The following is a 17,615-nucleotide window of genomic DNA, read 5'->3' on the forward strand; positions in this document are numbered from 1 at the left end:
GAGGCTTCCTTCCGCGACTTTGGCAGCTTCGACATGTCTGGAGAATAGGAGAGATTTCAACTTGAGTTAATTGTGGCCCTTTCCGCATCGGACCGCATCTCCATAGGATCAATTTTATACAGAACGTCTTGGATGAATCGCCATCATTACCGGTAACATGTAAATCCTTTTTGAAGATGGAGGGCAGGTAAGAGGCTTAAAATAAAGTTTCTCTCTGTTTGATGCGCAGAATTAAAAAAAAAAAAAATGACAGGAGATTTACATTGCTACTCGTAAGTATCCGGAAACTTTAACCGATTGGTATATAATAAATTTTAATAAAAGAAATAAATTTGGAACAAATGAATTGTATATTTATAAATTTAGAGATAATTTATACATTTTTCTAATTAAATGTTCATGGATATTAATTTATCCGATTTAAAAACGAATTAAAAACAATTTGAGATTAAAAAAAGATATTTGAGATTTGAGAGCTAGGAATCATTATCTATATAAATGATTGGATACTTTTGAGTATTAATGTAAAAGTGTTAATATATATAATCATTATTATTTGCAATGATTGCAAGTTGACACATTTTGTATATCATTATTGGTTTTAATAAAAATAACCTCTCTTATATTAATATATACTTTTTCATTCATAACAATTTAAGTTAATTAAATTATAACTTTATAAAGCAAAATGTGTTAACTATTCGTTAGTGGAAAAAATATCATTAAAGTTATGAACAATAGCATTTAATTAATATCCTTTAAATCTTCTTCTTTTCTTTCTTTCTTTCTTTTTTTTTTTTTTTACATACAATCATGTTAAAGCAATCTCGTATTCAAAAAGGGGGGAAAAAATAAAATAACTTATGATATAAAAGGAACAAATATCTTTGGTATTTCAAAACATTGAATGTCAAACGCGCTAATTCCTTTTTTTCTTCAGTATAAATGATATTTTCAACTTAATTTTACAAATAATGTTTCGTTCTTTGTAACATGGCAGTTATTCGTTACAACATTGTAGCATTACTTCCTCGTAAGCTGAACGTACATCAGAGTATTTTCTGGTAACTATTCTACAATTTATCCATGTTTCCGTAAACTCACAATGCATTCAACGTTACCTCTCTCGAAAAAGCCGCATGTACACTTACAAAAATTCATCCCTCATTTTTTCCCCCAAGTTTTTTTCCCCGCGGAAAAATATCTACCAGTATGTTACGCTGCCTTCTACCGGAAACTCTATACATACAAAGCCGTGTGCCGCTTGTAACCTTCGGTATATAGCGGAAAGAAAGATACAATTGTACGAACGAGAAACAGAATTTACGAAATAGTGCACGGTGTAAGCACAACGCCGCGTTGTTGGTTAATATAAAAAAGGAAAAGAACATTTATCCGATATATTTCATTAAAAATTCGTTCCATTCGCGATTAACTTCTTTTCCGTAATAAAATATGAGAAACGAGCAAATGTTTTTCGTTGTTAGAAGCTGTTAAAGAATATAAATCTTACGTGTAATATAGTTGCACGCATCCCTTTGAAAAATAATTATAAAATACATTCGTGACATTTGAAAGCTCATAACGAAAACTCTAGATTAATCATGAAATATACAAATTCGTGATTTTATTGACTTTAAGTAATTTTCTTTCTATGTAATATACATAGAAATTTCCCGATTTGTCAAAAATCAATGGGTAAATATATCAAATATTTATTATCGTGTATAATATCTTCCTTTTTAACTCTTTTAAAACTAATAAAAAGATATACAATTTTTATTAAAGATTACCAAATTATATAACAATGAGACACGGAAAATAATGCGGTATTAAAGAATGTTCCAACAAATATTCATAAATATTCCATAGATACAAAAACCCAAGAATTGACAAGTGTCGTTTTCGTTATGAACCCAAATGATTTACGTGCAAAAAAGAAAAAAAAAAGGAAAGAAAATCGTAAAGAAGCGTATTCTCCTTGGAGAATTTTGACGCGTACTCCCCTGCCATCAATTTTCGCGATACTTCTTCGTCGACCGATATTTTCCCGATCCTTATATACACTTCTGAATTTACATGCTTAACGTCAATTCATCTTGCTTGACACATACGTGTAGCTTTACCTGTTGTCGATACGTTCGCTCTCGTAGAAAAACTCTCTTTCTTCTCTCTCTCTCTCTCTCTCTCTCTCTCTCTCTCTCTCTCTCTCATACTATCCTTATATCTCTTTACGCCTCGCGTAAATGCTCGTGAAATTTGCCAAGGATTCTGGTTTGTATCCAATGGATAAAAAGAAATAACATTGCCACATCCACGGAATAACACGAGCGATTTCTATCTGTAGAAGCGCGATACTATTTGTGGACGCTTTATAAGACACAGGGAATCCTTTGGCGGATTTACATTCTCTTAAAAAAAAAAAAAAAAAAAAAAAAAAAAAGAAAGACAGGTGGAGAGAACCACTGCCTTTAATTTCACCATCCTTCCGCTATCGATTACTTTCCTCTTTGACCAGGGCATATTTACGGCAAACTTTTCGTATTACACGAAACATTTTGCGCGAAAGAGAAGCTTGATTGTTGACACAAGTTATACGATGGTAAACAGGGAAATATTCGAGTGAAATTCGCGTCGGATGAAATGTAAGAAAATATCACGCGTTTTTCGGAGAATATTTTTCCAACCATATGCTTCGATCCATTTCGTGCAACGATTCGCAACGTAATTTTTTATTATTGCCCTCTCCTTTCTTTGATTTTTCTTCTTTGCTCTTTGCCTGCTGTTTGAACCTAACAAAGTTTATATATATATATATAGGAGTAATATTATACAGGGTTTCATTTTACATTCGTTTCCCTGTTTAAATTGGAAAAATAATTAAAGCAGCATAAATTAGTGAAATTATATAATATTTGTAACAATCGTGCAATTCGTTTAACACTTTTGATTAGTAGGTAATATATGGATTGATTAAAAATTGTTTCAAGATATTTACAAATAGTTTTATTTCGAAAAAAAAAAACAAGTAGAAAATGTTTCTCCTTAAATATTCCCTTAAATTATGTAAATCGTATTACTTGTTCATACTCTCTCCTAAGGGAAAAAAAAAATATGTTTCTTTCTAGATCGAAAATTTATTACAATATTTAAACATTGCATTCAATCATTCCATATATCAAATTTACACTATCGCGCAAACAATATATCGTATAAAATAAATCAATTCAAAAATTAATTCTCGTTATTATTATTATTCCATCGAGCTCGATTATTACGCGTTTCCCGAACGATCTCTCCTTCTCTTTCTCTCTTTCTCTCTCACTTCACGATAACAAAGCGTGTATATAAATACTCGCGTCACTCACAAGAATTCTCGACCCGCCAATATCTCGTAGTTACGACATGAAACACGGATAGGCATCTTCTCCATAGGACACACAAGAGAAGAGGGAAAGGAGAAATTGGGAGTCTAGCGAGCGCCACTTGATTAAACCCTTCAAAATCATAGGATCGATCCTCGGTCCTTCATCTGGCTCACGGACAATGGTTGAATAGACACGATGGAATGACGTAGAGCGTGGTGTGACACGCATCTTTAACCAGAATAATGCCAGGATATTCGATCGTGTCCTCTTATCAAAGACGAAAATAGGAGTGCATGTATGTAGTAATGGGATATCCTTTTTTGTTTGTTAAAAATTTTACGAATTTTCTCGAATCAAGTTCTCTTATTTCTGGCCAATTATTTGTTTCTTTTCGTCTTAATTTATAAACACGATGTATATAGATTTGATTTTAAAACAAAAGGAAGAATGAATCGTGCAAGATCACGAGATTACAGTTTCCTGTCGAAGGATCGAGAAATTTCGACGCAAAATCGCATTGTACTTCGGATATTTTCCGTGCCGCTTGGGACAAATACGACACAGAAGCGTGTAAGTGGCAATATGGATTCGGATCGACTCGGCAATAGTCGGATACGATCGGTTAAACAACTGGGGCTCTAACAACTGGGCCTCAAGGGACCGTCGAGTCTGATTCGAGGTCCGACTGTCACTCAACTGTCCAAAATTCCGTTCGATTTCGCCCGAATTTTCCCGCTTCGACCCGATCTCGCAACCCCAAAGTGCATGCTGCACTTCAAAGTCAATATCGCCCTCTAAAAGATGAATCGTTCGTCACGTGCGTGCAACACGAGATTGGTTTGAGCATTTTTTCATCATTTTTTCCATTAAATGTACTTTCCTTCGAAAAAATCTACTCATTTCGAGTCGAGAAAGTCATTTTTTTTTGAGTCGTGTATGTACCATGGCAGTAATCGTTTGATATCGTTCGATAAATCGAGATAAGCGTATCGATAATCATCCGTCATAGTGGCCTGCATCGTCTTGATCTCTGATAAACGGGTCATTAATCGGGGTACGTAAGGATGTAACAATAAAAGCGATGATGGCTATCGCGTGATCGTTCCTCTTCGAACAAATCGAACCGAGTACGCTAAAAAACACGTAATATCAATGCCGATTCAACAATATTATTATTTGTTTTCCCACCGTCGGCTCGGCCAACCCTTAAACTACCCTCTCTCCCTTTCCTCCTGCCCCTCCTTTTGACTAGTGCGCTGTTTGTCGTGCGACGCCCATGGATTCCCTTCCCGTGGCCTCAGGCGTATCGTGACTATCTCAGAAACAGCTGGAGCATACACAGCATCAGCATCGTCATATAGATGGCAGTAGGTGCTTCACTTCCGTTCTCGGAGGTCACTGGAACACACACGCGCGCGCACGTTACGCGCAATGTTATTACGTTGTCTTGTATGGAGGTTTGCGGTTAATGTGTACACTTGTCACCTAAACTGGCCATTACGGGCCATGATGAGTTGATTAAACGATAGTTGCCGTCCTTTGCTGAATTTTGGACATGTTGCAGATTATGCTTTGTCGTATAACGTTAAGTTTCCATTGTGCGGTGTGCAGTTTGTCAGGAGGTAATTAGAAATCATTTTCGGCCCGTGTTCTATTAGCCAGTTTAAGCGAACGTTTAATAAATCTTACTAATATCGGTAATTCATACATATTTTATATATAAATGAATATGGTCTTTTTTATGCTTAATGATATGAAAGAGTTTTCAAAGAGAAAATACTCGAAAATTTTGTTTGCAAGTGATTCTTTTTTTTTTTTTAATTTAATTCGAAGAATGAATTACGAAATAAATTATAATAACAAATAATTTCGTTATACTTCAAATTGAAATTGACGAATACAGATGCTTGGGTAGTAGATATGATAGTATGGATTGGAAATTTAATGAATAGATATTGTGCTCGTTGATAGAAAGAGTAATTGGTAGATTTTCATGTCGATAGAACTATCATATGTTATTGACTACGATGCGTACGAAAGCCAAATATCTGTATTCTGCCGATATCAACAGATGCTGAAGATCAATGGAGATACAAGCTTAAATTGCATCGGTGTATACAGGACGATGATATTTCAAAGTTGCCATGTCTAATTCCTTTCATCAAATTCCCAAATAGCTCAGACTCTGGTCATCGAAGTGTTATTGTTGCACTTCCAAATATACAACGTGCCTCGTTGAAAATATTTCATAAATTTAAATATTTTCATATATTAATTAAAATATATAGATATTTTTGACAAAATTAAATTATCAATTTTCATTAAATGAGAAATATAATTATACATTTATAATATATTTAATATTTTTTGTATATTTAAATATTATAGATTGTTCCTTCTATAATATAACATTTTTTCTTGTGATAATTTCAAAGAAATCCGTATTTCCTAACTAATAAAAGCCATTTCACAACGATTAATTCCCAAAAAGTGTTCTCTTCAAAATAACATCGGATTAAAACGCTTAATAAATCCATAAATGTTATCAAATTGCATATCAAAATCAATTCATTAAAAAAAAACCATACATATTCGAGGATATTTTAGCATAATCCAGAAAGTGATCGAACCTTATTTGATCAGCCCATTAACCCATACCCTTTCTTCCTTCCTCCATTTATCAATTTTTCTCTGTTCATCCATCCGTCGTCCGCTTCATCATATACTAATGGTTACAGAAGATTATCCAAAAAGCATTTTCTACGAATTCCTATCTCTCTCTCTCTCTCTCTCTCTCCCTCTTTCTGAATCCGTAATACGATTAAACCAACCTTGGAATATTGAAACGTAATAAAACCGGTACCGGAGCGGAAAACGTCGCCTGCCCTTGCTGGGTAGACAGCATTAAACGGGTAAGGCCGATTGATTTTCCCTTCTTGGTTCCGCTTTGTTCCTTGGGCCGAGGGAAAAGTCAATTTCGCAAAAACAATTCTGCGGACCACGGGCCAGAAATACGTACTACGAGTCAACGAACACGGGTGCCAGTCTGCGAAAAGAGACCGGTGTGAACGAAATGAAATTACCGCGACTGCACGATCGAACGAAATTTTCTGTAACGTCGATGCGGGGGAGTTTGATGGCTAAGGGAAACGGGATCGACCGCTTTCGAATTAGAACCCGCTTTCTTTCTTGACGTATCAATCCTTCGGTAATGGACACCCGATTTTTATCCGAACCGATTCGATCGAAATGTAAATATATATCTCGCGTATATCCAATTTTGACAAGTCTGATTACTTTCGTTTTATATCTCAATATCGGGTGTGTAAAGTTTAGAAACTTTTTGAGAGAAAGTTTGAAAGAATTAATACTTTCTGATTTCTCGTCCCGATTTTACGCGGTGAAGTAGTTTGGGATATATTAAAAATCTTTTTTCCTTTTTGCCGGGACGAAAGCGAGATTGAGATATAAAAATTTGAAGTAGGTTAATAAAATTATAAAATTCCAAGTTTCTGGATTGTTTAATATTAGGATATTAAAGTTGGTATAATGATGATGAATTATTGTTTTTTGCTTGTTGTCAAAGAGATGCAGATTTTGAAATATAAACTCTGAATGAAGTATGTTTTGTACGTGTTTTAAAACTAATATAAAAGTAGAAATAAATTCCACATTGTGTAGAGATGTGAATATTTTATTTGATTAAAATTTTGGATATAGTTGCAACAGTTTTATAAAGTTTTTTTCATAAAGAAGGCACAAAAAATTGTTGAAATTCTATAAGGAACACACATATTTTGGGATGTATTTTTAACGTTGATATTTTTTAACGTTGTAACATTTTTAACGTAGAATAAAAATATAGAAAAATATAGAAAATAGAAAAATTAAAAGTAATTAATTTCAAAAGAAAATTTCAAAAGTCTACACGCATAATATCTTCTCTACAAAATTTTGTGTATATCAGAAACTCTTAAATTAATGAATGAATTCGTATATTGTACATGTATATTGATTGAACAATTAATAATAACTCTGCCGTTAAAATCATGCACGTTGCTGCTATAACGATTTATTGATATATTAAGTACGTCAAATTTATTTAACAATAATTATTCATACCATTGTTGTGCTTGCTTTCAAATATAAAATAGAAATGAACATTTATCTCGTGAGTTTTGGGAATAATGATAAATTTTGTCAAGTAAAACACGAAAATTTTCAAAGATTTCAGAAATTAGAAGATTACAAAAGTCATAATTCGTACGATGGGATTACCTTTCTTACTTTGTACTTAATGGAACGTGACATTTAAATTTCAATTTCTTCCTTTAAAAGGTTCTTGGAGGGTTGCTAAGTATAAAACGTCAGAGGATTAACAAGTATTTTTGAGATAACTTTCTAAATTTCTCACACGCCTTTTAAGACAAACTAACTACACAAGACTGCTATGTGAGAACGTTGCACATTTAATTTGTGAAAATCCGCTTATAATCTTTAATTCTGGTTTTACATTTGGCGTTTTTTTATGAATTTATAATGGCATTAAGTAATGCACAAGAAAGATTCTAAATGATGGTAGATTTAATTAAAATTTGAAAGTTATTCATTCATTCATTTCGAGAGAAAAATTCAATAAATTGTATTTTTTTTAATTTGACGAGAAGAATAATTTTAAAATTGAAATTCGAATTATCTTTCTTTGAGTTATTAAAACGATCCTTTTTAATTGAAGTAAAAAGTAAGAAAATCAAGAACGAACATTTATTGTGTTTTTCAATTACTATAAATTATGGTAAATAAATATTTTGTTGACAAAACCTCTTAAAAATAATTTTTCTACAATTTTCCAGTGGAAATTGTATTTTTTTCAGTTGCAGTTAACAAATAAAATAAAATAATGCATTCGAGTATAAAAAAAAAATATTACATTCTTTTTAAAGTAACAAAGCATTGTAACTTGTTTTTTTAAAAAAAGGTCTCTTTATGAATAAATTTTAAATTTTCATTTTACGAAAACCACTTAAAAATAAATTACTCGATTAGAATAATGATTCTTAAAAGTTCCGAGGTTTTGAAAAAAATATAATTCCATTGAAAAATAATGAAAATAAATAATTTCACTTTAATAATATTGGTAGATAAATAGACTTCCTCTCCTTTTACCTTCGTTAACCAATCTTTTCGAAATTCTAACATTTCCATAATTTCCAATAATCCGAGCGACAGGGGTAGAATTTCGATCGTGGGGAGAATTTTCAAGGGTGGCCGTGAGTGAAATTGTGAAGATAACATATAAAAATGCAATATACATGTTGGAAGCAGTTTGCAAGATTGCTGTATGGGTTTTTGGTAAGGGCTTTTCAGCGGAATTCAAGTGACCGTGCGTTTTGAGAAGTGCACGAGGCTTAAGCTGCAGGGAAATCCGGGAGAGTTCTTGATATAAAAACTCTCCAGACAACTTCATGAGCCGGCATTCTAAAGTTCGTGACACGAGTCCTCAAAAGTTTTACAGAAACGATTTACTTAGAGAATATGGGATAAAGAACTAAAGGGTTGTTGCTATCGTGTACGTTTTTTTTACGTTTGCGTGTGTGTATCGCGTGCACGCATGCGTTCGTGCCCTCCAGGGGTGAAAATTTCACGAGATGCGATGGTTAAGAGAAAAAGAAAAAAAAAAAAAAGAAAAAGAAAAGAAAAAGAAAAGAGGATGGCCTCAGTCGGTTGCAGTGAAGACATAACTTTGCAAATTACATAGGATTAAGGTTGGAATGAGATTCTCGGAATGAACCAGGCTTGCAATTTTACACGCTGCTACGAGACATCGGTGCACCAAATGCCCGTTGTCTTATTTCGTATTCACTTCGCGTTTTTCTTTTTGGATAAGTTTTCCGTTATTTCGCTCCAATAGAGAATATCGATAGTGATTTGGTTTTAATAAAATCTTGAAACTTGATTCTTTTTCCTTTTTGTTCGGTTTAAAGTTAATTCCGATTTCATATGAATGAAATTTTAGTAAATTTAACTCTAATTAATCAAACTCTCTATCTTATTATATTTGCAAATTTTCCTAATTTCTAAATTTATTCAATTATCATGCATTTCAAAGAATGGACTATTACATTTTTCATCGAAATGATTTGAACAAAAAATTCTAATTCTAATTCAACAAAAAGTCATATCCAAACGGAAGAATTAGATGATCTGTTATTACAATTTCTTTACACAAATCCACCCATCCTTCGATAAATATGAATCTATAAACAGGCTCTTACCGTATCCCAATAAGATTTATTTCACATTACAATCTCAAAATTGTCGTCAGAACGCGAAATCCGCATTTCCAGTCACCCATCAATCAACGTCCTCTCAACTACGAATTATGCCCGCAATAATTATAATCAACGTGTACCATGGATCGACACACATCTAAACCTCCATCCACACCGATGAAACTCGATACTCGATCGATCAATCACACCCGAGATAACAAAAGATCGGTCTTGATCGAAAGAAGAAACGCCTCAATTACTCGATCGACGTTGCGAAACGAGGGAATTCCTATATAGATTATTCTTCAGCTTGACCGAGCCAAGAATTCTTTCACGTTCGGGTAACCCCCTAAAAGTGATTCCTTTCGACATCGTCGGTGGGTTATCGGTCAAAATAATCGACGTGGAGACATTTCCGATAATCACGCCGCTAAGCATCGTCGATCAATCACTCGATAACGTTCTCAGCCCACGGCGTGTAACTGGAGTGGCGTTCAGACGCGTTTCAACGACATCGTAGGCCAGGATATTTCCCTATCTGACTGCACGTGGCTGCCTCTCGATGGCCGTGTTGCATTGCTCGGCCGATAAGGGAGCATTGCCGATGTCGTCGTTACCGATCGAGTTGTTAGTCGAGAGTTTATCCCTAACGCCGGCCCTCCTTCGCAAAATAATCGTACACGTGGCTGCGTAACGTTGGTTGAAATAATCAAGTATGCGAAGTCTGATAACGATACGCCACTCGTCGAGTTGGGCTCTGGATAATAAACCTATGATACACCCCCATCCTTGAAGTAAGCACGCGTTTCAGAAGCACGTCGAGTTATCGCGATACTCGATTGCTCTTATGCGAAAACCGGCCCTCCCACTTGGCATTCGAATGAAAGATAAGAACCCCTTACTCTCTCCAATGGCCGTACGAGAGCTGATATTACTTTTGTGATGCCATGGATATTTGTATCAAGTGGTTTGGCGAACTGACGTATGCTTTCTCTAGAAATAATTGTAATAGGCGTATTAGATAGATTAGCATTGCTGTTATTATTTTTTCTTGGATCTATAAAAGAGCGTACGATCTTTTATCTTGTACTTATTTGCATGTTATGAATTATGTATGATCCTCAGAATCGAATATAACGATAATGTTATATGTTATAAGATGTAACACTATATCCAAAGTTCCACATTGGAAACAATCGAGTTCCCATAAAGATACAATTACACAGGTCTATCTAGAAACTATTAAACAATTTATCGCGCGATCCAAGATCGGTAAAGAGAGATTCGAAGACGTTTTTCCTCCATTTAGTTGGTCGTCGTACACGTACGAGATCAGCGTCCAGAGATTCTGGAAAAGATTCGCGAAGCCAATGGAACGAAAACTTGAGAGGATTAGAGGGAAAGAGAGAAAGAGAGCGAGGAGAAAGAACGATAGATATATACGGGATCAAGAGAGAAGAGGACGAAGAGACGAAGTTTCGAAACGACCGACAGTCGGCATCTTCCACAGAGTAAGTTTCTCAACGGGGTTGAATCTTATATCACGGATTCTATTGGAAAAGAGAGGATACAGAGCAATTGCTCTAGAGTTCTTGCATGCACATTTGATTTTTTGCGAGGGAAAAGGAAGAACGACTTCGATATAATATACCAGATCGTTGGAATGTTATCCAAAAGATGACCTCTATAGGTGATCTAATTTTCGATTTACTCGAGTTTAGGGGGGAAGGATTCTTTTTCTTCGGTCAATAGTTTGATCTTCGAGTTTTGTAATGGTTGTTCTTTTATCTCTCTCGTCGAATCGTTGATAATGTAGCTTTGTTTTTGGATTGCTTTGGGAAGTTCGGTGGAATAATTTCATTGTTTTGAAAGAAGAGAAAATAAGTTGTTGAATGAAAGGTATATATATGTTATATATATATAGAAAATTTGTAAATTAAAGATAAAGTAGCGATATCGATTTATATAATATTAAAGTATCAAAGAAAGATGATAACTATTATACACGAGAGAAATATAGTGTGCTTTAATATCTGAATTAAATATCACGATTTAAAATTGCAGCAGGTTTGAATTCGAATCGATATAAGTAATGGATAAAATATTTAAAATATTTGTCAAATAGAAAAATATTTAAAAGTTTGGAGAAAAGTTTTTTGAAAACTTTCGAGAAATCAAAGTCCAATTGTTCGTCGGAGTATTGGAAGTTCAATATATACCCAGTAATGTCAATATTTGTGCTTTGAAATCATGAAAGTTAAAAAAAAAAAGAAGTTTGAATAGAAATGGAAGAAACATAGTAAAAGCTTACTTCGTGTAATTAACTAATTAATTAAGTAATTATTCTTCAGTAATAATACATGAAAAGGAGTTTTAGAAATTAAAGAGGAGGAATTGAGAAACTATATTCAAAGTTTCGAATTCAAGAGGATTATTAAAATCGATTATTAATACAATAGAATTAATACGTGATTATGAATATAATTAATATTTTAACATAATAATTCAAACAATTCGAAACGTAAAATTTATCCTTTAATTTGTATTAATTATATTTCATTTTCCATTTTATAACTAATTCAATATTTCTATTATTAATATTGTAAAAATTACAAACGTTTCATAAAAATCTCCTTATTACTTTTTAAATATTTTGAAAATTGTACAATGATGTTATTACCAATTATAATTTATTCATTATCAATTTAATATATTATATTATAACAATTTTCGATTGTCTCAAACTTTTTAAAGCATAATACGCCTATTGAACTGTTTAATGTCCTTATTCTAATAATTTCGAATTTTCTACGATACACCGATCACAATAACGATGGTATCCTGCTACTATTGACCCATATACGTACTTTCCCTTCGTATCACGTGAGATATCTCGGTTCACCACTGCATAGTTGATTGCCTATCCCAAATAACTCTGGTTTACCGCTGCATAGCTGATTGTCTATCTCGAAACAACATGATTCGGCGGCAGTCAATGGATTAAAGCGATACACGCATAACGTTAAACAACTCTAATATTTGTTAATAATATTTAATTTATATATTTGATTTATCTTTAGATAATAATAAATTTCAAACATCCTTATTTCCTAATTTTTAATTTTCCCATTATCCACAATGCATAAATATTGCGTTTAAATCGATATTTTTAAGTCATTTTTAATATATATAAAACGAATAGAAGATATTAATTTCAATTTAAATAAAAAAAAAGAAACATTTGACAAGTCGTTAATAACGCTCAGAATTTAATTTCTCAAATATAAATAATAGGTTCAACGTTATGAATATCTAACTGCGGGATGATTCTCATGCAAGAAACTAGTGAATTGTGCACGTTTTAATCCGACAACGTAGCCGGTCGTCTGACGCCATCCATCATATTCTACTTGCGAGAGCTAAAATTCAATTTAATCGGGCGGCAGGCGTCGAGGCTCGTCGATAAAAACAGGATGAAAATTTTAAGATTTTTATTTGCTTGGTTGGTAAATATCCCCGTCCTGATGGAATATAATTCATTGCCTTTTGTTACGAAAATGACACAGTTTCTCGATCCCGCGAAGATAAAATTATTTTAAAAAATCGCGGCTTTTGCAATTAAATTTGCAAATCCAAGCGCACTGCGGATAATAAAAATTTCAATAATAAACCAATAAAATAATAACGAGTTTAATACCAGTTCAAATTAAACGTTCAAAAGATGAGTTAAAAAATATCTGGTGACTATATCTATCTATATTAAAATAAATTCTATTTTATATCTTTAACAAGAAACAAGGTATACAATATTAGAATATATTCAGAGCTTGGACAGAATACCAAGAAGAAAATTCAATTTTCACAGGAGAATCGTTTCAAAGCTAGACTTACCGAATTATTTCTACGTACATCTTTAATTCTTCGTATCTTGTCAACTTGTTCATCCTTTTGCATAACATTCTCGTGTTCTCAACCCTCTCATATCAATTCATAACACGAACCTTCAAAAATTCACCAATCTTCTCAAATTCTCTTCCCCTCCTATACTATCCAAGCTTATTCATTATTTGTCGTGAATTCGACGAAGCATAAATTTCCACCCCCATCCCCATCATTATTCTTACTTAATTTATCACGCGTATCGTACATCATAAGATGTCAACTTAGTCGCGACAGGAATTCCGTTTCGGTATATATTCCCTGGCTGGTGGAAACGACGCAGGTGGAAAGAAGGAGAACGGACAGAAAGGGGGGAAAGATAATAGGGATCTCTCTAACCTAGTGGACGGTCAATTAAATCTCGTGGACGTCGCGTGCAGGAAGCGGGCCGCTGCGTGCACCGGAGGCTTCCTTTCCGATTTCGAGCGGGTGGACCCTAACTCTAGAAATTTATTAGCCCGTGCGACCGACCGGCTAATCCTCGGTCCTCGGTGGTGGTAGCCCCCGAGCGTGCAACTATTACGCGCGGCGCGCGTCCTGGCCGCAAGCGGATCGGCCCAGGTGTGCCCGGCCACCATGATGAAATTAAGCGAAAAAAAAAGATGGGCGGGCATGGAGTTTCACGTGTCGGATGGACACAGTGGGAATGCGAATGAAATGTAAACAGAAGGGTGGAAAAAGAGGAAGGGGGGAGACTCTGTTCTTTGTTCTTACGTCGGAGACTTTTAAGTGATTCAATTTTAACGGGTGTACTCTGCGTGTCTCTGTTGGCTCAGACCCTTCCTACGGCTTTGGGGAAACGTTCTTTCGGGGAAGGGTTCGTCGGGTGGGTGTATTGTTAAAGGGGATTGGCTGAAATGTTTTTGGGATTGGGGGAGGGTGATAGGTATTTTGATAGGATAATTAGCAATACGAATAGGGGAGTGTTATCTTCAATGATTGGATTTTTTTATATGGATTTTGGAAATTTTTCTTTTTGGATATTTTCTTTGATCATGTTTCTTAGTATTTTGAGAAATATGGATTAGGAGGATTCGTTGGAAAGAGTTAGAATGATTTTATATCAAAATAGGACGAGATGTTTTTATAAAGTAATTAATAATATAAAGAAGTGCGTTGTAATTTTCGGATCTTTTCACGTTTTTGAGACGCTATGTTCTTTGAAAAATCATTTTTCAAGCGAGTTAATGGATGTTTCTCTTTTTCACTCATCTCTTTTAATATTTTAATAAAATATCACAGTATTCTGATGTCACTTCGGAATTAAACTATTCTATCTTTACAAATTTTGCAATAATCGATATTAACAGCCATATATTTCTCCTAAAGACAAATTAATTAAATATTTGATTCTAAAAAAAGATAACACGAAACTTTTAAAAAACGTGGATTCTGCGAATTTGAATTATTTCAACGAAACCGTTGCAATTTTTCCGCAATCGCCGATCCATTAAAATAAAAGTTTTAACAACCTAACACCGAATATCCTCCAAAACATCGACATGCTACACGACCTCTCCAATTTCACTAAAAAAATCATCAGATTTTACAACTTTTACAACAATCCTTATTCATTTCAACATCCCGCTCGATTGAATCTAAAAAAAAAAAAAAAAGCCATCGATATCTCGACGCGTCAGCACATTCACCATCACCCCATCGCATCGTATCGAAATCATAGCGATAAAACTCGTATTACCTCTCTCCGGAACAGGTTCACGCAGGCCACCGCCTAAATGGATCTCGCTCATCTTCGAATATACGCCCGGAATTTGGGCGTTGCATTGTAAATTCAGCTGGCCGTTCGAGAAATGGAACGGTTGAAGATTCATCCTGATCTCGATCCACTGAAGATCCTCCTGATCTGAGTGGGCATCGTTACGATCCCACCTCTGTTGCGGCTGGTGTCTCGTCTGCGATTCGACCTGCGAGAAATCAAACGTGAATTGAATTCGTGGAATTTCAACACGGAAGGAGAGTGGGAACGAGTCGAATTCAGTCGCGCGAGAGCACGTAACGGTGTACGGGATGGATGAAAAAGGGAAGAATAATATTGGAAAGAGAGGGATGGAGTTGAGGAAATGTAAATCTGCTTTTAACGAAATCCGTTCATCTGGAATCGAGAAGCGAACCTTTCGTTTCGCTTCGTCCAACCCTCCCCCTTTCTCTCTCTCTCTATCTCTCTCGCGCTCCATCCCATAAGTACCGCATGCTGGTACCGGCCGTTAAGCACAAAGACGACTCCTTCCAGTTCGATGAAAAGTCGAAGGACTCGGCCGTTTCCGGCACGGTGTTCCTCCGATTAACGTTTTTTTCTTTCTTTTCTTTTTTTTTCTTCTTCTTTTCTTTCCACCCTTCTCTCCTCGTCGCGAAAGAGCGTCCCTCCCCAGGTAACCCGTCGAGTATTCACGGGAGTGGCCGAGTTCCGAGTTTCTTAATGGATCATTATCGTTCTGAGAGCTGGTGATGGCATCGAAAGTAAGTTATTCGGTTGAGCGGGCCACGGCGAGCTGTGAATCGCAAGTAGATCGGCTAAAATTTACTTAAAACTTTCGAGAAAAAAAAATGTCGACGACTTCACTCGATACCCAAAGCACGAGCTGCACAATCGAGCTAATGTGTTTTTATTGAATGGACGAGTTTGTTTGTTTTTTCGAGCTTGAAAATGATTAGAGTATAATTGTTGTACGGTAAAATTGTAATTCGTGGTTAAATAAAAGTTAAAAAGATAATTTGGAATAGAAAAGAAAATAGGGAATAACAAAATTGCATTGGAAGTTTCAAGGGAGAATGTTTTTTGAAATTCAGTCAAGTAGAAGTGTATTTGGCTTATATCCAATTGGATACGATCAGATAATCGGGAATAGAATCTACGTGTAAAAATAAGTAAAAAAATATAGAATGAAACTTATGTTTGTTCGAGGTCTCGATTTTCCAAAAAAATAAAATTCGTCGAATATATTTGTACTGTTTATTTGTATTAATTATTGATTGCTTAAATTTAATTATTTAATTAATTATTTAATCAATTTCGTTAATCTAACCAAATTTATATGTATTTAATTAATTTTCAAATTTGATTTTCTCTCATAAGCGAAAACACCAATGTAATTGCATTATTTTCTACTTCAATTTTAAGCCATACAATCTTCCTGACTTCATTTGTGATGTAAAATGAACCATACATTTCAACCGTAACTCTTCTTTTCTCAATGTTTAAATATTATTTGTGATGCATTAAAAACAAATGTGGATACAACATGGAGATAGGTGATTCTCCCAATTAGCATTTATGTAAGTTGACTCGCTTGAATTAGTTTTTGTGCCATCTCGTGGAACAATCATGCTAATGCGAGTTAGGCAACAATAGGAGGAATGGTTGATAAGCGGGGATAGGCCTACAAATGAACTCATCAGTAAAATTACAAGATTCCCCTTCTTTGGATATGGGAACATTTGGTATATTTATATGGCGGAAATTTGACTAGATCGATGATTAGGAATTTGTCGGAAGTGGAGGATTTCGTGATGTCGGTTATCAGGGACGAAAGATGTTATGATTTGCATGAAATGAACAATTTTGATGATATTTCTCTTATAATTAAGATTTTATAAGATTCATGCGTTGATTGTAAAATGTTAGATGTTTAATTCGTTATTTTTAATTTATTCATTTTTCTCCGTCAAATATTCGATTTTAATTCAATTAATGTGTAAAATAAATGTTATTGTGTAATTGAGAGTTATTATTATTTAGAATACAATTTTATTCGATTATAAATTGTGTAACATTTGATTTTTGACAGCGTTTCATTTCAAAAGTAGGTTTAGCGATTTTTATATCTGTTATTGATGTTACACCTGACCAAGCTACGTTGCAATGGACCAGAAAGATAAAAATTATTATGAATGCTACTTTTTATTCTTGATACATCGCCGTGCAATTTTTATTCTCTTTTTGAAATTGATACAATTGCAAAATGTTATCTTGAATTTGACAAACAAAGAGAAAAATTTCGTAACGCACCTTGTATAT

At 34.3% G+C, this 17,615-nt stretch overlaps 1 protein-coding gene across 2 annotated transcripts in view; it reads right to left on the minus strand.

The window, feature by feature from the left end:
- Nucleotides 1–731: 731 nt before the first annotated feature.
- LOC108000909 (uncharacterized) overlaps nt 732–17,615 on the minus strand; it is a 168,692-nt gene continuing 151,808 nt past the window's right edge. Inside the window, exons 5-6 of one of the 2 annotated variants that reach the window (XM_062079511.1) lie at nt 15,279–15,504; nt 732–4,766 (exon numbers count right to left, since the gene is read on the minus strand). In XM_062079511.1, coding sequence (XP_061935495.1) covers nt 4,681–4,766; nt 15,279–15,504 — 312 coding nt within the window. In that variant the 3' untranslated portion in view covers nt 732–4,680. Of the gene's footprint in view, nt 4,767–13,778; nt 15,178–15,278; nt 15,505–17,615 lie in introns of those variants that run through there. The other variant, XM_062079512.1, reaches the window with a different exon arrangement.

Source organism: Apis cerana, linkage group LG9 (assembly GCF_029169275.1).
Source record: "Apis cerana isolate GH-2021 linkage group LG9, AcerK_1.0, whole genome shotgun sequence".
NCBI classification, from domain to species: Eukaryota; Metazoa; Arthropoda; class Insecta; order Hymenoptera; family Apidae; genus Apis; species Apis cerana.